Genomic DNA, 23,145 nt, shown 5'->3' on the forward strand with positions numbered 1-23,145 from the left:
TGGGAAAACACCACCCCCGCTTTGAACACTAACCTTGTCCGAGGGTGGAGGTGGAGGACTGGGAGGGGTCTGGAGATTGCACAGCCTTATAAAAGGGTAAGATCCCAGCTTTGTAGGAGACGGCAGAAGGAAGATACTTGCTTCAGCTCTGGATCCCTGCGTCCAGGGTTCTGCACCTGGCCCCGGAGACCACCGAGGACCAGAGCCGTCGGCGCCAACGAGGAGGCATCCGCGCTGTGGTACCGCACACCCCCTGCGAAGGTGGTATGTAGCTTTTACGGACTGACTGCTTTGAATCTGTGCTAAGTTCGATATTATGTAAAAATTAATACGTAGTGGTAATGCTTAGCAAGGGGTAAGAATGAACTCATAGCAAATTTGATTAATAAATGTTGGTCTGGAGTAAAATTTACTAAAGTTTAAACTTAGCCTAATTTATTGGTCTACCGGCATCCCAGTGATCTCGATTCCCTGATACAAATATATCAATGTCACCGAAATGCTGAAGAAACTGATTTCTCATTCTTACCTTGTGCCCTACGCACTCCTGCTTCTTCAGAAGGAAATACTGACCTGGAAGGCTGCTCTATAGCATTTACATGGATGTCACTCATGCAGAAAGCCTGCCGCATTTCTGCAGCGCTTCAGAGCGCTCTTGTCGTGCTTATCGAGTGTTTCCTTGGGCGCTTTTTTTTTCTTTGCTTATTGTTTGACTAAGCTACACCCTGGCGCGAAGTAAATGAATACCTGGAATGCACCAGGAAAGTAAAAGAGCTTACTCTTACCCTGATTCAATTTATTAATACCAGCTCAGAGTTTTTCCTCCAAAACTTTCATTGTGAAACTATTTTATGATTCCGTCATAGGGGGTTGTTAATGTGTTTAACGTTAATTCTTTGTCTTCCTTGTTCTTGGCTCAGAAATCTCATCCTAGAGTACTGGGGTACACGTACATGTTAGTGGTGTTTAGATTGTTTTTCTTGTGGCTAATTCTACCTTTGGCATCGTTTCCCTCCTTATGCTTGTATGGCCTCCTTAAAACTTCTTAATAGCTATTCAAATGATTTCTGCCTTGGGAAAAGGCCTCAAAATGATAACATAATAAAAATATGAGGTAGGTTAAAGCTAAAAGGATAAATTTCAGCCTGAGATTTCTGAAGGGTGTAAGATAACCGAATACATAAAAATATAACCAAAATGTGAACTCTGACCTTGTCAGATGCAAGGCACATTTCCTGCATTAATCATGACAATTTAAAACCAATTCCATTACTAGATTTTGCTTTGTTTTCACTTCCAGACAATGGATTTATTTAAATCATTATCAAATGTGTAATCCATTAGGAATTTCCTGTGTTACCCGAGGCCAGGAGGAATGTGATTCAAGGTCCAGAGAGAGCGCACACCTGCCCGCTGCTACAGGTACGGATGTCGCCCCAAATGCGCCATTACGCGTGGAGGCAGAGCCCCGTGTGACACGCACATTCGCTGTAACCCCGCCATCGTGTGCTCCGTGGTCCCGCACCGTGGGGTATCAGGGGGTCCTTCCCCAACAGCGTTCCTTTCTCGAGGTGCATCCCTCGATTTCTTCCACCGTGTGGACTTCATCTACTTTTATCTGACGGCAGCTGCAGGGGAGAGGCGTACCCGAGGGAAAGGTAAGGCCAAGAGTATTTTGGGCACCGGTGCGAAGGTCTGGGCAAGCACCGGAACTCCCAGTACCTCTCGCCAGACCATCGGCGCGTCCCGGCTCTGGCCTCGGGAGATGCGAGAGCGTGATTTATAACTGATCGAAGTGTTTTTATATCAAACACAAACGGAGAGATGAGCGACGGGGAGCTCGGGCCGGCCGCCGACCCCCGGCCCTCCCCTCCTGAGGCGGACGCGGGCCTGGCCGCCCGCCCGGGGTAAGCCGGACCCCACGGCTCGGCCCGGCCGGGCTCAGCCTGGGGCCGCTCCCCTGCTCGTCCCGCCGCCCCTCGCCCCCCGCCGCCGCCCAAACATGCCGGTGTCCAGGCAACGGTGGCGGCGTCACTTCCTGCGGCGCCGCCCCTCCCGCCGCAGCCCTCGGGCCGGGGCTCCGTTCCGGGCTCGGGCCGTTGCAGCGGCCGCGACACGTGGCGCGGCGCGGCGGCGCGGCCCCGCTGGCGGCATGGCCGCGGCGGCCGAGGCGGCGGCGGCGGGGGGCGGCGGGAGCAGCCGCCACGAGAAGAGCCTGGGGCTGCTGACCACCAAGTTCGTGTCGCTGCTGCAGGAGGCCAAGGACGGCGTGCTGGACCTCAAAGCGGTGCGAGGGCAGGGCGGGGCGGGGCGGCGGCGCCATGGCGGCGGCCCGGCCGCGGCGGGGGTTCGGCGGCCGCGGCACCCCCGCGCCCCGCCGCCGCTCACGGCCCCGCCGCGCTGCCGGGGCCCGGCGCAGCGCCGGGGCCGGGGCCGGGCCGGGCCGCCCGCTCCCCCTTCCCCTGCCCGGGCGGCGGGGGTGCCCGGGGTGGCTGACAGCCGGCTAAAACACGCGTGGCGACTCATTTGCAAGAGGTTGCAATGGGTGCCGGGCCTAAAATGAAGCTCACCGGGTTTTTTCCTATTTATTCTTCACTGCTGTTCAGTGCGCTGACTCAGTCTACGGGCCGTTATTTAGAACTTTATCACCCGTCCCCCTCGAGGTCCTTTTAGTGAAGGGAAAACGGTGTTGAAAAACAAGAGGGTCACCTTTTTAATACTTCATATCGATCTCTATATATGTTTAATTGGCGGGGTTGGTGGCAAACCTCCTTCACCCACTCTTGCAGCCGGCCACCTCTGAGCCGTGAAGGCGTTGGGCTTCCCCGGTGAAGCCCTGGGACGAGCCCACCTGCGCCAGCTCCTCACGCCAGGATGTCACCCCATCCCAGGTGCGGCCCTTGGCGCGGTGTCCCGCTCGCCCGTTCCCCAGCGCGTGCTGCCGCGCTGTCCGAAGGGCTGGGGCTCTGCTCGGCTGTCGGGGCGCACGGCACGTCGAGGCTAAAGAGTGTTTTGCCTGGCTGGTTGAGGTCTTCAGTGAACTGCTGAGGAGTCAAGCAGCGTGCAGTAAGAGGCTGGCTTGGCGCTTTGGTTACTTGAAGTCCTTTCTGGAAGACTGACCTTATTTGTTGATTATTCTTAATGGGCTCCAGGAGGTGAATGGTGTTCTCAGAGCTTTTTTGCGCATCCCTGTTCAGAGAGCAAGCACTTCAGTGATGTTAACTGTGGCTCGTGAAACTTCAGGGTGAACTGGGAGGGACGCTGGTCGGTGTTGTCTTCCCTCTTTAGTCATGCTGTGGTCTGGACAAGTTGATTAACTTCTTAGTATTTAACTGCCTCATTCTTCAGTAAAACGGAACTTGGCTGTCCACATCTTGGAGATTGTTGTGCAGCTTGCTTTATTATCTGTCGTGTGCTGCGACGTGTTCCAGGTCAGTTTGAGAAGCAAAGCATAAGCAACTTTTTAGCCATCAAGCCAAAAAGCTTGACTTTAAGAGCCAAAGAGCTCGATTTGAACAATCGAACTGGGCTGTGTAAAGAGGTGGGATGATGATTCTGATTCCCTTTTGTGAGGCAGGTATTCACCCAGAGGGAGTGGAAGGGTTGGTAGCCAAGGAAAACTAAGTGGGCATTGCAACAAGTCATAGACATTTCTGCTCATAACATTTATTGGAGACTGGTTTCTGAATTACAGGATACTGTTTGTTGGAAGTAAACACTAACTGAAGTGAGTAAATTGTTGGTACTTTCATAAACAATGAGTCAGAACATACATCTCTATAACTAGTATTTCTCATAAATAAGCCACATACCTAAGGAATAATGAAAACCAGCATGCACGTTATGTCGGAGTGCTCAGGGAACTGAAGATCCAGGTCGGTCTTGATACGGAACAGAGCGTTCCAGGAAATGATTCATGGAGTGAGCATCTTCAGATGTCTCCCTGTTGGCAGGTATTGACCGTTGGATGTCATGCTGCTGGTAAGTATTTCTGCAGCAATACCAGCAGTGTGCTATGAAGAAAATACAATTTGGAAATCGTAGTGTATGTCTGGCTTTGTGATTTAGCAATTGAGAGTAAAAAGCTGTTCTGTAGGACATTTCCTGGTGATTTTTTTGATATACCCACAATTATAGTTCAGTGGTCTGTAAGAGGATACTTTGGGGCATGTGTGCTGACCCATCATGAAGCAGTAGTGATGCATTGTCCTACATGTGGGTGCTGTTCCTCTCTTTACGAGCAGGGAGCCCTGCGAGTTCTGTATGTTGAACTGTTTTTGGAAATGTTTTAGTGTTGGATGCTTCTCTGCTAACATCTGGCAACTCGTGGGAGTGGAAGTGAGGATTTTCTTTACTTGGAATTTGAATTCTACAGTACTTCCTTTAAAATCAAACAGCTATTCTCCAATAATTGTATAACTGTCCCTGAATAACCCTGTATAAACAAATCTAGTTATGGAAGTTAGCTTAAAATGTTAAGGGATGAGATGGAAGGGAAAGAAAACAAAGTTCCTAAATGCAGCAACCCATGAGTTGCAGGGAAGAGAGAAAAAGACCAGGATGAGAAAATAAGGGATAAGCCACCTGAAACGATTCCCAAAACATTGTGTATTCTTTCTCTTCAGTAGCATACAGTTGCTTTTGGCTTGATTTCTTAAATGGGCTTGGTTTATAGCAGAATGCCATCCCTGCTGTACTCAAGGTTAAGTAGTGTTTCTGATCGTTAGTACAAAGCATCATTTAGAAATTTATTGATCAGGAGCAAATAATAACTGCCTTACACTTGCCCTGTTCCACAGAAAGAGGAAAATCCTATCCATTAAATTTCACATTCCCTTAACCTTTATGCATGCAGTGATACTTGGCACTTTTATGTACAAGTTGCCAGGCATGCTGTTCAGTTTAAAACTCCCACCACGCTGTTGACGGTCTTCTTGGGGAGATGTTATCGTCTGTTACAGGGACAGGCTGGAAGATGCAGGACCTCATTCCTCTGACACATGGGGAGCAAGCAGGCGTTGCTGGCCCTCCTGCTTTGTTAAGCTTCTCAGTAATGACTCTGCCATGGTGCTGTAGCAAATTCCTCTGCTCTTCAGTGCTACCGCAGCGAATGTGCAGCTGATCATTCCCGCTGCCTTTTGTCAGCTCCCAGGGAGCAAAGAAGAAGCTGTGTGAGAGCACACCCAAACTCTCAGTTACAAACTCTCAATTATCCTTTTCTTGGTGGTTGGTTTTTTTTTAAGTTCAGGGCAGGGTTTTGTGTGAGCACGCATGCCTGCGACTGGAACAGTGCCAAATGGTGCATTTTCTGTATTCCAGAAGTTGCACCGATCTGAATGCACACAGAACCAAAGCACTGCACTTCAGTGTTTTTCTTCCAGTTCAGAACCTGTCTCTGAGACACTCGGATAGCGCTTGTCTTGGATACATACGTATTCAAAGTATGAGGAGATACTAGAAGGAATGACTAGAGTGCATCAGCTTTACAATTAAAAGATTTTATGAAGGAACTCCAAACACGAATGCTTCAGAGCAAGGGGTGCAGAAGCCACATCCAGCCATCTTAACAGGGCTGTTGTGGTAGATGTCCCTTTCTTGTGCTGCCTGGACCTGCTTCAAACATTTGGCATAGGCTGAGAAATGATGAATTTTAAAACTGTTTTTGACAACAGGAGATTTGTTTAAAAGTCTCAGGAGGCTCTCCTAATTATTGAAGTCATTACTGCATGGTTTGTGTGGAGGAACTGAATGCCTGACCTTAATTTCTGAGTCATGTGCCTACCAGAAGGTGTTACATCGGTAACTGCTACAGTGTTGGGGAGGAACTTTTCAATTGGTTTTTAAAATGTCTATGGAAACACCCTGTAAAATTCCAAGAAGATAATTAGGTTATAAGACCAGCACCAGAAAGTTAGTGAATGTCTGGATTAAACTTTCCAGACTTGCCCCGGTTTGATTTCATTGTTGGAATTCTTGTTGTTAAGTAGTTGGACTTTGTAGCTGTGATTGAATTATATACAGTGCTAGTCAAACCAAATATGTATGTGTCTTTCATTTCCTCAGCCCCTAACCTGGCATTCTGGAACCTGTTTTGCAGCAGTAGTGATTCTCTAAATCTCTACTGCTGGTGTTAATGGGAGCTCTGCTTTGGGCATACAGAATGCAATAGACTAGAGTACTGAGACCGTTCCAACTTTGAAACATCTGAAACTGGGCACTCAAAATTAGTGTGGTTTGTTGTTTATTTGTGGGGTTTTTTTGTGGGTGTGGTTTTTTTTTTGGTAAGTCTTAAACTTTGGTTTGAAAATACATAAAGCATTTATGTATTGTACAGATGGGCATTTCTGAAAAATCTCATGAGGTAATGAAATCTGTCTCCAGAGAAGTTTCTTTATCATTCTAGCCACGAGCGGTAGCCGAAGTCCCAGGCCCATATGCTGAGTAATGGGGGGGAAAAGCAGAATGTAATTAATCAGAATAGCATCTGATTAAGTGTGTGCTGTCCATTCCTTGCACTGAATAATGTGGAGAGCTTGTAGAAATTGTGCCTCTGAAGACTGTGAGATGTAGAGAGTGTTGATTAAATATTGCACAGGCACCATCAATTTTGTCACTTCCTAGATTTAAGTGGCTTTCTCTTGCAATCTTGTAAGCAGTGGGTCTGCATGCAGCAAAAACAGCAGATTAAGATAGCAGGTGCATACCCTCTGATACAAGTGATTGAAAAGCCTGTTTCCTTGGGGAGAACTAAAGTGTGCACTTCATATGTATTTGTATGTATTTTGCTCTGTTAAATAGGAAAGAAATTCAACAGGCTGCTACAGAAGGCCATACAAAAGATAAATGTTGATAACAGTATCAGTAGAAACAGTGTTTAGTAGGTATATCACTGTCAAGGAGAAAAAGCAGTGCTTATACTTTATGGCTATAAAAGTATTCTTAATCACCATTATTCTTTCATTTTTTCCTTTAATTTTACGTCATTAGCAAAACATTCACCAATATGAATTGGGCTACTAAGTCCTAGTGATTAATAGGAAGGTGTCATTTCTTTGGAAGATTAGCGAGTTAGTTTATGATTCAGAAAATATAGTAAAAGGAGTTAGTACATGGACTTTGCTATAAAATAGATTTGGTTTTCATTCCTATTTGTGATTGTCTCAGGTTCTATTCTTCACATTGGCTACTTTACTAAGCATTAATTTGAGAGATTGTTGGACAAAATGAAATGAATCATTGTGTGCCTATAGTGAAAATTAGTTGCCTTTACACATTAGTTGAAATTTGGGATGCAGAAGTCTTTGCCAGCTAGCTTTTTCTTTATTTTTCTTCCGTTTTTTCTTTTAATCTGTTTAATAACTATAATCCCTTGCAATCATTGTATCTGAGTTTTCCAAGTAGTTACAGAGTCACACTCCTCTTTGCTTTCTCTCCTTTTGGCTAATAGTCTTTAAACCTGAGCCACTTTACAGCATCAAAGAGATGAGGGTGTGGAAGACGTGACTAGCTCAAGTTTGCTTATTTTATCTTAAGTCTTTGCATCAGGTACATTAAAGCCACCTCAGAGAGAATTACGGCATGAAGCAGAGTGTTTCCTCTGCCTGACATTCTGCTTTGCTTTGAGTGGCAAGCTGTGACAGCACGCAGCCACGTGGCCTAGATAGCTGTTAACTTAAAAGTGATTGTGTGGCAGCGGCGAGCATCCCTATGAGCTGTACCAGGGTCCTGGTGGCTGTGAAGGCGCTAGGTACTCGGTGTGACAGCCCAGGTATGCCGCGAGGTAGATTTGTGCAGTGAAACGTTAGAGGACGATGCTGGCTTGAAGTATTGCAGCTCTCCATCAGCCACTTTGTGAAATTACAGCCCTGTCGTTTCGTATCCCAACACAGTTTAATCCAAAGACTGCAATACCTCAAATGTCAGTGGAAGGGATTATAAACTTGACACATTGTTGGCTTCAGAAGCGTCTTCCGCTGCAGGGTGTTTCTGCCTGCCCTCCCCACTTTTTCCTACCTTCCAGAAAGAGCGTTGCAGGCTCCTCCGTGCGGTTGAATAGCACATGCTCCAAATACCAAACACGGTCTTTGCAACACACGTGAGCTCTCCTCTCTGATGAGGGTAGGCCTGCTGGCCTTCAAAGAGGTGACTCCTCTCAGCATGCTTGTAGCACTACATGCAGGTGCTGAACTTTTGAATTCATGATTGACTGTCTGGCTCTTGAAGAGCTGAACCTTCTGTCTCCCTTCGGGATGACATTATTTGGCATTTTTCCAAGGCAATGGCTTAACTGTCTTACCCTCAGCGTGCACGTTGCTGATACTCGTTGTTCTTTTGACAGGCTGCTGATACCCTTGCTGTGAGGCAGAAGAGAAGGATCTATGATATCACCAACGTTCTGGAGGGGATTGATCTCATTGAGAAGAAGTCAAAAAACAGCATTCAGTGGAAGTAAGCCATGTCAATTCTGCAAATTTCCACGTGCTCAAGAGCACAAAAATTGCCTCTTTCCACTTCTCCTGACTAGATATGACATCGTAAAATTAATGTTATGCTCATCAGTGAGCAATATGATGTTTTAGAATCACAGTAAAGTTGCAGACAAACTTTGTCTTCCCTTTAACTTGCATTTTTGATACATAAAATCGCATTTAAAGCATACAAGAGAGATACTCGGAAAACTTGTGCTGCTACTTTATAACTAGCATGTTTAAAAATTTACTCTAGGTGAATCTGGGAAGAGTATTGGGACACACAGTGTCCCTACCTACCTGCCTGCCTGTAGTCGTGCCTATTTTCTCTTGGGTCACTGAAGGGGAAAGCTCAAGCTAAGAGTTGGCAGGGAGGGAGAAGGGGCCTGCAAACCAGCTCCAATGCAGAAAAAGCTACATTCCAAAAGAAAATGGGTAAAGGGGAATTTTAAGTTTGATTTGAAGTTAAGAACTTTCATTTTTCTGTTAAAACACTGCTGGGGAGGGTGAATACTCCTTTCCTTCATATTGAATACTAGTAGATTTTCAAAATATCAAAAGTAGTCTTAAGACATTTTCATTGCGTGTTTGCTTCAGATATTCACTTCTTGTGGTTTCATGAATCTTTGTGCCTTTTTAAGAGGAGTAGGTGCTGGCTGCAATACAAAAGAAGTCATAGACAGGCTGAGGTATCTGGAAGCTGAAATTGAAGATCTCGAGCTAAAAGAAAAAGAATTGGATCAGCAGAAACTGTGGCTTCAGCAAAGTATCAAGAATGTCATGGATGATTCTACAAACCACCAATATCCTTTTAAAAGAATTGTGTGAATCTTGGAACTAGAATTAAAGCAACAGTTGAAGTGTAGGTAATGGGTAAAGCATAATGAAGTCCATTTTACCCAGAAGATAGTGAAAGGCAAATATTTTTTTTCTGGATTTGGTTCAAAAAGAAAGAAAATATAAATCTTATTTACATTACTCGGTGAATGTATGATTGGTAACCTGAAAATAATTTAGCACATACACACACATATATATGGCACTAATTTTTAAGTCGATGGTATAATACTGGTGCCTTCTTCTAAATTAATTGTATTGCTTTCCAGCACTTGAATTTACACTTTCTTAGCAGTGCTTTACATGAATCTCTTTTTGTGTTGCTTCCTTCTTTTGAAAAGATTAAGCTATCACCCAAAGATAAATTGAGTAGACAAAGTCCCAAAGCTTGTTGGGTTTGGAACTGGAAAAATATCCTGTGTGTAAATACCCCATGAGCAGAGTTCCAGCTATGTTGCTTGTAACCATGTGTCTAGCTGTCTTGCAAGATACTGAGTGAAACAGACACCTGAGATTTGGAGCAGGAAAGTGTCATTCTTATCTGCAGTACCAGTGATAATTACTTAAAAATCATTTGCAGTTGCTCCTGCAGAAGCTGTTCCTGTAATATGGGTTTTGTTGAAAGGAGATTGAAGTTAGATGTTAGGAGAAGCTTTCCTTTGTGAGAGCTAGCACTGGAATTGACCCCCCAGGGAGGTGGTGGAATATCCATCACTGGAGGGTTTCCAGAAAAGGGGAGGCAAATGTCTGTCTGGAATGCCTTAACAGTTGATCCTACGTTGAGGCAGGGGAATGGGACGGCGGATGACCTCTTGGGTCCCCTCTGGCAGTATTTTTATGCAATTCTGGGAAGTTCTGATATGTACTTGAATTCTACAGTGTCATGTTAGTGAGGCAAATGGTATTCTTCAAAACAAGATTTTACATGTTCTCCTTTTTTAGGAGAATCTCCTTTCATTCAAGCTATGCAACTTTTTTCTTCTTTTATTTTCTTCACAGATACAGATTTTTTTTTTTTCTTTGAAAGACAGAACTCTGCTATTTTTAAGTAGCCATTGTGAAAGCCAAAAAGCATGCCTTGATTACACATCTGAGTACCAGCAATAAGTTTATAGTTCAGGCTCTTGGACAAACTTCTTTTAAAGGGCAAAAAATACCAGTTTCATGTTGCTTTAAGAAAAATGTTCCTTGACATAAATTACATTTTCATACGTAACCCATGAAGATATCTGCAACTGCTTCAATGGTAAGTTTCTGCTAGGCTGTATTTCGTAAAGTGAGGGATTTCCTGATCTTGCTCTTGAAAACTAACTTGCTAACTAACCTGCTTTTTCCCTGTAAGTATTTTGAATTTAGAAATATTCGGTAGTGATCAGTAGTAAGTAATGTCTCTCATAATGTTCCTGACTAGCAAGTTCTGGCATTTTCTAGCTGTAGTCACAGATTGTATGGAACGGAAGCTAGCTGTTTTCAGAGTACTGGTTTTGGATATCTTTTTCTGTATTCATACTTTGCAGCAGCTTGCCTCAGGCTGTTAACAGAACCAGGAACAGGGCATGTTGGTCCAACCCACCAGAATGATCTGGTAGGTCCAAATTTCCTAAAACTTTCTGGTGGCAGCTGCAGCGAGAGGGAGCTCCTGATGCTGCTATATAAATCAGGCCAGCTGAAGTTCAAGGGTGGGCCATTGGTACTAAATCAAAAGGATTCCTTCGGTACAAGAGGTTTGAAGAAATTGCCAAGAATTGCTGGCAGAAGTTACTTCCCTTGACATCCTTTCCTGACCCTGGGGCACCCCAGGGAAGATTGTTGTTCAGCCTCCAGCTAGGCTCAAAACCACCTCTTCTTTGCCACAAGGAAGGTTGGTTGTTTTTGAATAAAAGGGCAAGATGAGACAATACTGCAGAGTTTAGCAAAAATGAGCTGTTAACTAAGAAGAGTTAGACACTACAAAATGTGGAGGCACCTAGCATGCCAGTCACGTAGTACTTCGTGTAAGTGTCTCTTAGGAGGCAGAGAAAGAAAAGCATTATTCCAAGTTACGGACAAAGGGGAAATGATGTGCAGGTAGGTGAGTGACCTGCAGTGTAAGGCAGGTCGTGCCAGTGCGGTCGATGTAACTGTGATCTGCTGACTCTAACCAATACATATTAGTGGACATAATAAGCCACAGGTGAGTTTGATAGTCAGCTGTTACATCCCTGTTGTGTGTGCTGCAGAAGCTGTGAGCTCAGAGACTAGGAAGTGCTGGCACTGAAGACAACCATGAAGATCTTTTCTTCCTTCATCTGTTAAATCTCTCTGTACTACCACTGTTTTTCAAAGCCATAAAGTGAGCTGGACAGGAGAGCTATTTTAACTGAAAAAGAAACTAGTTAACTAAATACTTTCACCTCATGTTACGTATACAACTAGGAGACCTGGAGACAGTAACAAACAGGTAAAAGAAGTGCTAAATATTGCTTTGCTATGAGACCATAGTTGCAAGAACCTTTTATAAGTATTGGAATGCTGTGATTTACATTGTGTGATATACTTGGATCTTACAGGGACTATGCTAGTCCTGCCACAGTTTATTTATGCTAGAATTATGCAGTATTTTAAGTGGCCTTAGAGAACTAGCATATCTCATTTGAGAGGACACCATGCAAGACTTAAGAAAAATATGTACACTTAACACTTGCTTAAAAATTGCTATTTAACCAGGAGACACACTTCTAGCAATTCAAGCACCTTGTGGTACACAGTTAGAAGTACCTATACCCGAAATGGTATGTACTGGTTTCTTGTTTGCCTAAGTGTTCTAGTGGGACAGTGGAAAAGAAGAGCTACATTAGAGTGGAGCATTTCTCTCTAACTACATGTGAAAGGGGAAAAATTGAGATGCTGCCCGTTGAGAATGGAGGGGAACGGGTGGGGAAAAGTGTGTTTGAATACCTGGATAGACTAATGGTAACTCTGTCTTCTATTAAAAAAAAGTTACAATACTGGGTTTCTTTGCCCTCTCTTCTTCTCTCTTGCTTTTAAATGTTGCAGCTTTCCAAATTAAGCATAATTGTCATTAATTCCCTTGAGAACTTGTTAGCAGCTACTTTTATGTGTCTAATTTCTCTATTATATTGCTAAATCAGATCTCTTATGAAAGAGCCTTCTGGATTTATTCGTTTATGTTTAGTAATGTGGTATTAGACTGGGTAGAGAAATACAGACTTCTGGCTGAAGTGAGAAAGCAGGTTTAAACAGGCAGGAGTAACGTAGGAGGCCAAACTACTTCCCTTTGTCCATCTTTAATTTTTTTTTTTTTGCTGCAGTGCTCTGTTTTAAATAGAGCTTACATAGTTGGGAGAGAGCATTGTATGAAGCATGATAGCCACTATGCTTGTAGAAGGGTGAAATTCACCTGAGAAGTTCACCAGCTATTTTTAGTGAGGCTAAGCACAGTCTAATATCATAAGAGCATCCAAAGCTAGAACAATGAAGCTGATCCCAATGAAACTATCTTTGTCTGTCTCTGCTGAGAACAATTCAGGCAATGGTAAGGTTCTCTGTGGGACCCTAGTTAGCATGATGTTGGGGGGTTTTTGGCTTTTTGTTGAGGACTAAACCAGCTGATCTTAGTCTTCATCACCAACTTCAAATTAGATGTTTTGGGTTTGGTTCCCCTCCCCCGAGGCTCCTTTCCCACTTCCCTCATCCTCATTTTTTGCTGAAAACCTGCTTGCTGAATTAGCCACTCCGCAGTCAGCGGTCTCGAGACTGTGCTAGAGGGGGCTAATCCTAGCTGTGCTGCTTAAATAGCTTACCAAATCAAGGCCTGGCAAATCGGCTACAAAATTGTTTCTACTGACTCATGATCCTGTGTTCACTCAGTCTGGGTGAGATATTCAGCTGTTTTAGGGTGCTTGGTCCCAACCAGGATCATTCTGAAGCCCCATTTAAAAGGAAGAGATTTAAATGTATAGAAATAATTATTTATCATTGCTTTATTAATAAGATGTAGCCCCGCTATAAATCTCACGTAACTTGAATTTAAGACTTAATTAAGCACTTTGAAGAATTGTGTATTTGTGTCTTGTGTAACTGTGTTCTGGTCGGGTAAATATATTACAGGTTTGTAATCTCTTTTGGTTTTTTATTAGATCGCATATATTAGTGTAAATTTTTCTGAGTATGATTTGATAAGTTTGTGCCAATTCTCAGCTCTTCCTAGTGATCTAACTAGAAGAGCACTGTATTTATCTTCTGTATCAGTTTGAGAATTCTGTTCAAACATCTTCATTACTTTCTGTGGGGAATAACTGTTAAGTTTTGTAAAGTTCCAAGTTCTCAAGGAACAGTAACTTTCTTAATACACCACCTCTACAGGGACAGAGTGGACAGAAGAAATACCAGATCAATCTTAAAAGTAGTTCAGGACCTATCCATGTGCTGCTTATAAATAAAGAATCAAGCTCCTCGAAGCCCATGGTGTTTCCAGTTCCTCCGCCCGATGACCTTGCACAGTCCCCATCTCAACCTGCAGCTCCAGCAACTCCCCTTAAACCTGCTACAGCTCCTCAAAATCCACCAGAACAAGGTCTTGACCAAGGACAAGAGTTACCACAAGCATCAGTTGCTGACACACCATCAGGTGGGTCCAGGGTTTTTCCCACCTCAGATGGGTGGAGGAGGAAGGGGACGGGAGGGAAAGAAGAGAAAAGGTGGTAGATAAAGATCAAGAATTTGCGTAGTGTAGCAGCTGTCTGTTAAGAAACTACCCCAAGGGCTTACTAACAGCTCTCAGGAGGTTACAGAGAAGCCTCATCATCTCTATGGTGAAACAGATTCTCCCCTTGTAGCTTATCATCTAGTACCGAACAGTTTTTGGATGTGATCCTGTTAATTATTCTAAGGTCCTTCTCCAGGACGCAGTAAAGAACAAAATTGCCACCATCTGATGGAGTATGAGAGTTGAACATGTACCTTTTAATGAGACAGATAATACAGGTACCAGTGCCACCTTTTGTGCCACAAGGTCACTTACCTTCTTCCACATAGCCACAGTGAGAGACTGCCTGAATATCAGGTATTTTTTTCATAATAATAGTAGGGTAACATGAAAAGTCTTAAGAAAATGCTGTCAGTTACAAACTGTACTTCTCAGGGATCCTGATTAAATTGTGCCAGTGACTTTGGAAAGGGGAGACTCCTCTCACCTTATCCCAGACACTGGCTGTGTTCTCCTCAAAAGACAAACCTGGGTGCAGGTGTTTTGTGTTCCCTGTTACCATAACAGACTTTATAACACGCCATTCTCTTTGTAGAAGGCAGTGTGCAGCAGAACGACAGTACAGCCCCAGCAGCTCCTTACTCCAGCCTTCCAGAGTCGGTGTTGTACCCCAGCCTTTCAGGAGATGTCGCCCAAGCTACAGCTAGCTCAAATGACTACCAGGGCTTGCTGCCCCTGGATGTTAACTGTATTCTCAAGCCAAACTCATTCGACATAGCAAAGATGGAGGAGCCCGCAGGTAGGAAGAAGCAATTACCGTTTTTAAATGTTTTTATTACTTTCCCGAGCCCTTCTATGTGCCCAAGCTACTGATGAGTTATACAGAGGGAACAATGAGCACTTTTCCCACAGGGGAAATAACAGGCCTTTGCTCATCTCATAATGAAGCCACTGAGCCAGCTCCGAGTAGCAAACTCATTTTGAACAAAACACCTTTCTCTGCCACCAAATAAGCTTCATATTGTACAAGGCTCTAGGGTTATAAGAGATCAGTGGGAGAAATGTATCAGGAAAAACTGAGAGATGCAAAGATGAATATATTTTACATACACATGGCATGGTATCTCCACAGCTCCTACACTGCCCATGAGCCAAACTGTACTTTGCCATTGGGTGTTTTAATGCAGAGAATATGTGTTGACTTCCATAAACACATGCTCCTGTCTTTCACAGGAAATATCAGTGGGGATATTATTGATGAACTCATGTCTTCTGATGGTAAGTATTTAGCATCTTTACTCTTCTAATAACCACAAGTAGCAGCATGGTTTTTCTGTGAACAACACTCTTGGATGGTGTCTGTTAAATCTGATGCCAAGAGTCAGTATGGAACTACTTCTTTCCCCTGTACTGCCTCTGTCTTTGTCATTCTTGGCTCTGCTCCCCTTTCCATTCCCTGCAACAGTTTTATTTAACAATCAAAATGTGAAAGCCTTAATCCAGCAAGCACTTACATGCATGAGTAACCCACCAATCCTTCATTCAGGAACAAAGAAGGAACAGGCTGATGATTAGAGTGCTGCCTTAAAAAAACAAAACAAATTTTTAGAAAAACCTGTTCTGTGTGAGGCTTCCTGCAGGAGCTTTGAGTGAACATTTCTGAACACGTTTACGTGCCTGCATGCAGACTGGCACATGGCCAGCTGCGGTACTCTAACAGAACAGACAAATGTCACCCGTTTCTGCTCTTGCACCTCAGTGGCCATACGAGTGCAGAACCGAACCACAGCTGGTAAGCTCATGTGCTCCCTGCCTCTCTGCTCTGTCTCACTGAGGTGCCAGGCAAAGAGGTGGACTCGGCTGGCATTGTTCCTCTTGCCCTGTAAATATGCTGCTCTGAGCAGCCTCTGCCAATGCCTGCCTTTCAAGCAGGCAACCTCAGGGCTTATTCAGAAAGAACCATGTAGTTAGTTACAAAATCTAGGGGGCAAGATGGGCTTATGTGAATATCCCCAGTCAGGGCTAAAATGGAAATAGTCTCCACTTCTAGAGCAGGTACAGCATGCCCAACTCATCTGCACTAGGTTAGTGTTCCTGAGGTTGCAGCATGAGGAGCTGAGGCTTCTCTTCTTGTGTTCCTTCCCCAAAGACTGCTTCAAGTCCATGCTTGAAATGCAGTGCATGGAGAAATTGCTAGCCTCCATTTTTCTTCTGTAAAACAGGGATAATGATAACTTCCTTACCTAAAATGGTAAGTATTTGAAGGCTGATACATGCCATGCTGCAATAAGATGAAGAAATATAAATATAAATGATGGCTTTGTGATGAAAGTTGCAAAAGCTGCTCAGGAACTCCTTTGCTGCAGGAGAAATTAAGTCCATATTCCACAGCTATCACTCCATTCCAGCAAATTTCACTTAAAACACTACGCAAAAAATGTAGACACATCACTTATCACCTTTAGTTTGAAGGCAATACAGGTATTTGCAGTATGTATCCTAGCATGCTTGTCTGATTATCAAGACTATTTTAATTAAGACTAACCCTGATACTGGTGATGACAAACATACTGAATTATGAGATAGGGCTGATATTCTGAAAGTGTTTTAACTTAAACTAAACTATTCCTGCTTTACAGTTTTTCCTCTCTTACGACTCTCTCCTACTCCCGGAGATGACTACAACTTTAACCTGGATGATAATGAAGGAGTCTGTGATCTCTTTGATGTACAGATACTAAATTATTAGATATTGTGTCAACCAGACTACTTATCTACCTCTAACTATAACATTCTAGACTTCTTCATAACCTAAGTATTTGAATAATGAATGTATAACTTCTTAGTTCACTGACTCTGGGGAGTATATGTCCTTTTGCTTCCTCTAACTACTTCACAAAACAAAATCAACAACCAGAAAAAAGGGCTTTTATCAAAAATTCTGGCACGTTTTTTCACCTGAGTGTCCTCTGTGTAATCCAAGTATTTGGAGTTTTATTTAGTAAGAAAAGTGAAAATGCTTTATAGCCTCTTGATCATTTTTCCAAAATGATTAGGCTTCTTGCTCAGAGTTAACAGCATTTTCTTTGAAGCTTTACTGCCAAGAAGCTTTCTGTATTTTTTTTAACGTTTCAAACAATTTTGAAGTTCTCACTGCCAAGCTGAAAAGTAAAGGATATCAACTTGAGTTATGCTAAATTGTTTCAGTGAACCAATTTTGTGAAGTGCCTTCTGTTTTAGCACTTTAAGTTTCTCACACTGACTTCTGACATTCCACTTTCCTAGATGATAGGAAAGGTCTGTTTGTAGTTTGTATTAAAGTGTGCCAATACTTGTATATTAACAAGATTTTTTTAATAAAATTGTACAAACAAAGCCATCAGTATTTTTGATCTTCATTTCTTGCAATCCCTTCATTGTCCATTATGCATTACAACTGAGATAATAGGCTTGTAGCAGCATCCACGTTTGCTGGTTCATCTTCCATACGTGTGGAAACCTGAAAAAAATTAGTTACAGCTTAAAGTGGTAAGCAATATGGTTTTACTCTGTTGGAAAAAAAAAAAACCCTAATACCTGTTGTCTAGAAGATTAGTGTGTCTTTAGCCTAATTTAAATATATAATTTGGGGGATTACAGGATTCACTAAACTGGACAGAAAAGCAGCCAATACTTTGTGCTGCAGGAGAAAGACAAAGCATCATGCCAGTAACATAACATACAACAGCCAAATGGGAATAGGCTCAGCATTTAGTTCAGGAAATGCTCTCGACAACATAATTTTGCAGCTTTGGAGAAAATACCATTAAAGCCTGAGTGATCCAAGTCAGCATTACGTCATGTACAGCCCTACCAGCACATGAGCAGTGGTACGGTCTGAATTCCTGGCTGCGTGCGATAGCAGACCAGCAGAGATCAACTACCTTGAAACCCTTGCTCGGCCTCATCCTGTGCTGGTGGCACTGTCACCTACGTTTCCCTTTTCCTTCAACCTCTCCGTAAGGTATTTGACACTCATTCAGTTGCTCCCAGCCATACAGAAGCTTGAGCACCCCGGGCACTGTAAATAAAACACGACCCATGTCCACTTCTCCCGGCTCCCTCTACTTCCCCCAACAGCCAGGGTAGATTCATCTGTACTTTGTCCTGGCCCACTGCTTTCTCTCTTCCCCCAAACCATGCCCTGTACGTCAGGAAGAGTCAGTATAAAGAGTTTACATGGAGGAGCTTGTCTGCAATCAAATTATGTGAATTATTTCTTGCTCAAGACTGCATGTAGCCCTGTTTAATACAGTAGACAAAGGAAGACAAGCGAAACACTTCCTTGAACCCTAAGTGCTACAGGCAAAAAAGCTCTAGTACAGAAATTCCTGTTTCAGGTGTTGTTACTTCTGATGAGGTGATATGAAGGCTTAGGAATCGGGAACAGAAAGAGGCAGAGCTGTTCAGTTCAAAGCACTATCAGGAGCTTCAGCTAGGCAGGGGACAGCAAGGTTCAGCTTTTCTGTGTCTATTTATGCTGAGGCATAAGTCTCAAATCAAGGGGCTGGAGCTGGAATTAACTTTAAAAAAAGTAAATTAAAAAACAGCTAGAGCATAACTTATAATTTTGTTTTGGAAGCGTGCTCCAGCTTGGCTGCCCACCCTCTTCTCTCTTGATTTCAGTAGTTATATAGCACTTAAATATGTTAACCAGATTTCAACATTACCACACAACTGAAATTAATAAAGCTAGGTTTATAGCTTTAAAGCAACTGCATGAATTGCCTGCAGTCTTACAACCAGAATACAATGCTTTGAACATGCATTTTCCTTTCATTTACCTCCTCAGATTTTTACAAAGGGAAATTACCTGATCACTCTTCTGAGGTTCTGCTACAGTGCCTTTTGAGAGCTGCTGTACTTCTTTCTGAACTTCAGCAAATGCTTTATTTATTGTGCTAACTTTCTCAGCATTTCTGATGTTTATCTGTGAGGGAAAAAAATACAGGCATTGGTATTTTTAACTGAAATTCAATTGGCATGTGAAATTGCACTGGTTTTGTACAACTACTATATAGCCTGTGTTGCACGCATATCTTCAATATTGCTTTTTAATAGGTATGTTTTTAAACTTGAGTTTATCTGTTACTTAATTATATCATCTAATCATGTGCTGCTAGTGTTCTAATTAATTGAAAGTTATGAAAGGTGTTAAACTTGTGCTATTGGAAAGGGAGCCCATAGTGATCCAGAAACAGAAGATGGAGAAAACAAAAGCCAGGCTGTGGAGAGGCCCTACTCTGCACCCTCAGCTCCTCTTAGCTGGAGTGGAATTCCAGGAAGGGCTCCTTCCTTCATTTGTAAACGATCTTACCATTCTGATTTTTTTCCCGGTATTTTGCCTTTCAGCATCACACTTTGCATTCCTACTTGTTCATGTGGTAGGTCTGGCCAACAACGTCTATCAGATTTTGCTATGGTATTTAAAGAAACTTCTACAGCTGTAGCAGACCAGGATGTGTATCTGGTCCCTGGACACCTCAGCCTCACTTACTAGCCCAGGTCTGCCTTCCTATCTTATTTCAGCAAAGATACTTTTGAAGGGGAGGATCTAAGACACAGACATGCTGTGCTCTGGGGACAATAATCTGTGGTAGAGGAGCAGGGTGGATGCATGGGGCCATTAACTCTTTCACCACTGCAAGAAACCAAAATTCAGCTGATATCAGCGCTAGCACCTGTTACTTCTGAGGCGCCAAGTTTGGAACAGGATTGTAGCTAGACAACGGCCTAATACATAGCAAATGTTCCAGAAGCACACTCATGCTTCCTCAGGCAACCCCAAAGTTCAGGATACCTACTGCTATTCCAAAGGCTGCCCCTGTAATTCACCTTCCAGCAATTTACATAGGCAGAAGCAAAGCGTGAACTGTTACACGTATTCATTTTGCTTTCAAAGCTGCCATGATTTCAGAGGATGTGTACACTAACAATATTTCCATCTATTCTAAGTGAGCGACCAAGAGAACCAGTAGTAAGAAAGCAGTGGCCAGAGGATGGTAAAACAAGCCCATTCAGATTAGCAGTTTAATTCATAATAACCGGTATGGTGACCCAAGAAATACGGACTCTGCTCCTAGCTCAAATCAGTGGATGGGACTGTGGACAATGCAATTCACAAAGAGCCGAGTTCTCCCTTTGGGGCTAGTTACAGTTTTCCAGCTTTGCAGGGGTGCTGAATGGATCCAGTCAGTTTTAATAGCTGATACCCTCAGCCACTCTGGCAGGGCTCCTCTGTAGAAAGAGGCTCTGCAACCAGCATGTGTATCTATATCAAAAGTTGGTTGAATAGTTATGATGGACTTTTATCTATTAAAGAATAAACCTATTCTAACAATTTTTTCCTGAGCATTTTCCTATACTGCTTAATGATAAGCAAATCCCCAAAGGCTTAATGAATTAAAGAATAGAGCCTCAAACACACAGAATAAAATTTTACTCCTAATAAGCTACTGACTTTTCATAAATATGTTTTTAAACCTGTTTCTCCCTTTACTATACAGAACCCTCTAGACTAAGTGGAGGTGTGATGCCAGCAACATGAAATTGTTTTTAGGCTCCCTGTTTATTTCCACAGTTTGTTACGTTCCTGTCTTGTCTACCAGATTAACTTGTCAAGTGGCTTTAGCTTCCAGGAGAAAATCTGGAAGGGCTTTTTTTTTTTTTTTAAGAGCTGCTATTTAACTCTGTTTGCCCAGCAGACTGCAACTAAATCTGATCGGAACAATAAGCCCCTAACTTCCTGCTTTTATTGAGATGCCCTTCTAGAGGGACCAGCTGAACTCTCAGCAGATCACACAGCTCAGGCCGGAGGCAGGGTGTGAGAAGAAGATACCTTATAATGACTTGCTGCTACCAAGAGGAAAACTTTTGCTTAGATCACTCCCATCCCTCTTCCCCTGCATCACTCCCAGCCACACGACCCACTCCTTCCTCTGGGCTGTGGTGCTCTCCAGACACGAAAACAGCAGAACATTCTTTTTGCTGTTTACTTTTCCATTGCTTTAGTATGTTAAATCAGCTCATCTAAGGTGTCAGAAGGGGGAAAAGAGGTATTAAGAGTAAAACATACAGCAGTGTGTGCTCTTAGTTCTGTTCACTGCAACTCACCGACATGGTCTTACTTGACAAATAAACAGCCTCTTGGTCAGAAGAGGCTCCATCCTTTCTGGTTCTTCCCCCACAAAATGTTTCTCTTTGCACTCATTCATAATTGAGTTTGTTCAACTCATCATCCCAGCAGAGAAAAATGCAAAATGCATTATTAATTGCATTTGCTGCTGATTTAGCAAGTCAAATCACCTAGTATGTGATCAGCTCCCAAGCCAGCACCAAGGCGAGCTATGGGGAGAGAGCCCAGAGACTGGTAAGAGGGGGCTGCGGTCAGAAATATGATGGAAAGGAGCAAGACTTGCCCTTGTAGAATCCATGCCTGGTGGTTTGGATCAAGCAATTTTGTTAAACGATACCCTGAATTACACCAGTAATTCAATGTCACTATGTGCCCAGTAAACGCCAGCTCATTAAACAACTGCTGTCTTTAGTGCCGCCTTCACAGAGTCACAGAATGGTGGGGGTTGGAAGGGACCTCTGGAGATCACCTCAACCAACCCCTCTGCTTGAGCAGGCACACCCAAGGCAGGGGGCACAGGAACGCGTCCAGGTGGGTTTTGAATGTCTCCAGGGAAGGAGACTCCACAGCCTCCCTGGGCAGCCTGTGCCACTGCTCTGGCACCCGCACAGGAAAGAACCTTTTTCTCATGTTTAGCTGGAACTCCCTGTGTCCCCATTTGTGCCCACTGCCCCTGGTGCTGCCACTGGGCATCACTGAAAAGGGTCCGGCTCCATCCCCTTGACACCCACCCTTCAGATATTTATAAGCCTTGTTAAGATCCCCCTCAGCCGTCTCCTCTCCAGGCTGAGCAGGACGCACCGAGATGCCACCAGATGCTAAATGACCCCCTCCACCAGAACGGCTCGAGGCCTTACGTGGCGGGTGCTTGCAGATGAGGCAAATAAACCTTCTGAGCTCTTATTTTCTGTTCTGAAGATGGTGACATCAACGCAGAACCCGAGTTTTCAGGTGGGCACTGTGTATTTTGCGGTTTTGCACCCAGAAGAAAACCGCCCGTAAAATAGCTCTATTCGGTCCGCCGCGAGCGCTCCCTCCGCCCCGCAGAAAAGGCCTCAGGAGAGGCAAGGCCGCACCGGCCGGAATCCCGCGTGGGGCCCGGAGCCATGCCGCGCCGCGCCACGCCACGCCACGCCACGCCACGCCACGCCACGCCACGCCACGCCACGCCACGCCGCCCCCCCCCCCCCCCCCCCCAGCACCTGCTTCAGCCCGGAGGTGACGGGCCGCGCCTTGCCCTTGGCCTTGGCCTTGACGGCGCCGCTGCGGGCGATGCGGAACACACTCCCCGCCTTGGCCGCCCGCGACCGGCTCTTCCCCATGGCGGCGGCGGCGGCGGCGTCACACCCGCGCGCCGGGGAGGCCTCCAATCCCCTCACAGCACCGGCGTTGGGGGGCGGGGCCGGCAGGGGGCGCTCGTCCGGCCCGTCCGGCCCCGCCGCGGGGAGCGGGAGCGGCGTCCCCGTCCCGGCGCCGGCTGCCCGCCCTCCCCGTCCAGCCTCCCGCACGGTGAGGCTGAGCTTCCTGCGCGGGTCACCGCGGGCCGACGGGTTAAACGCTGCGGTGCCAACGCACGTGCGTCCCTGGAACACAAAGATTCAAAAAATAAATCAATTTCGAGCGGGTTGCGGGACACCTTCCTGTCTTATGGGCCGGTTCCCGAGGGAACGGGCTTCGCTGCCCCCGGACCAAGGCGGGAGGGAGGGCGGTGCCGCCGCGGGACGCGCTGGGCCGGGCGGCGATGCTCGCTGGGCTTTCCTTTGGGGTTGTGGGGGGTGTAACCCCAGGGGCAGACACTTATTTCCCCGTGTCTCCCTGCAGCACGACCCGCGGCGCTCGCGGAGAGGTGGCTGGCGGAGGGGTGTCGGAGCCGGTCCCTTGCGAGGTGGCACCGCAGCTGCCCCCCGGGCCGCGCTGCGGGGCCGCCGAGAGCCGGGGGACGGAATCGGACGGGACGG

The 23,145-nt window shown here is 44.8% G+C and overlaps 2 protein-coding genes across 2 annotated transcripts; one reads left to right on the forward strand and one right to left on the reverse strand.

Moving 5' to 3' along the window:
* Positions 1 to 1,987: 1,987 nt before the first annotated feature.
* On the forward strand, positions 1,988 to 17,392 carry E2F5 (E2F transcription factor 5). The gene is made up of 9 exons (XM_075085321.1): positions 1,988 to 2,287; positions 8,339 to 8,448; positions 9,110 to 9,271; positions 10,508 to 10,551; positions 12,012 to 12,076; positions 13,671 to 13,935; positions 14,609 to 14,812; positions 15,247 to 15,291; positions 16,653 to 17,392. The coding sequence occupies exons 1-9, from the start codon at positions 2,003 to 2,005 to the stop codon at positions 16,760 to 16,762; spliced, it is 1,290 nt and encodes a 429-aa protein (XP_074941422.1). The 5' UTR covers positions 1,988 to 2,002; the 3' UTR covers positions 16,763 to 17,392.
* On the reverse strand, positions 17,346 to 23,121 carry RBIS (ribosomal biogenesis factor). Its single transcript, XM_075085327.1, has 3 exons — positions 22,390 to 23,121; positions 18,866 to 18,982; positions 17,346 to 17,512 (listed from the first exon to the last, which is right to left on the reverse strand). The coding sequence occupies exons 1-3, from the start codon at positions 22,507 to 22,509 to the stop codon at positions 17,444 to 17,446; spliced, it is 306 nt and encodes a 101-aa protein (XP_074941428.1). The 5' UTR covers positions 22,510 to 23,121; the 3' UTR covers positions 17,346 to 17,443.
* Between the last annotated feature and the right edge of the window lie 24 nt (positions 23,122 to 23,145).

The sequence above is a fragment of the Phalacrocorax aristotelis genome, chromosome 2 (assembly GCF_949628215.1).
Source record: "Phalacrocorax aristotelis chromosome 2, bGulAri2.1, whole genome shotgun sequence".
Taxonomy (NCBI): domain Eukaryota; kingdom Metazoa; phylum Chordata; class Aves; order Suliformes; family Phalacrocoracidae; genus Phalacrocorax; species Phalacrocorax aristotelis.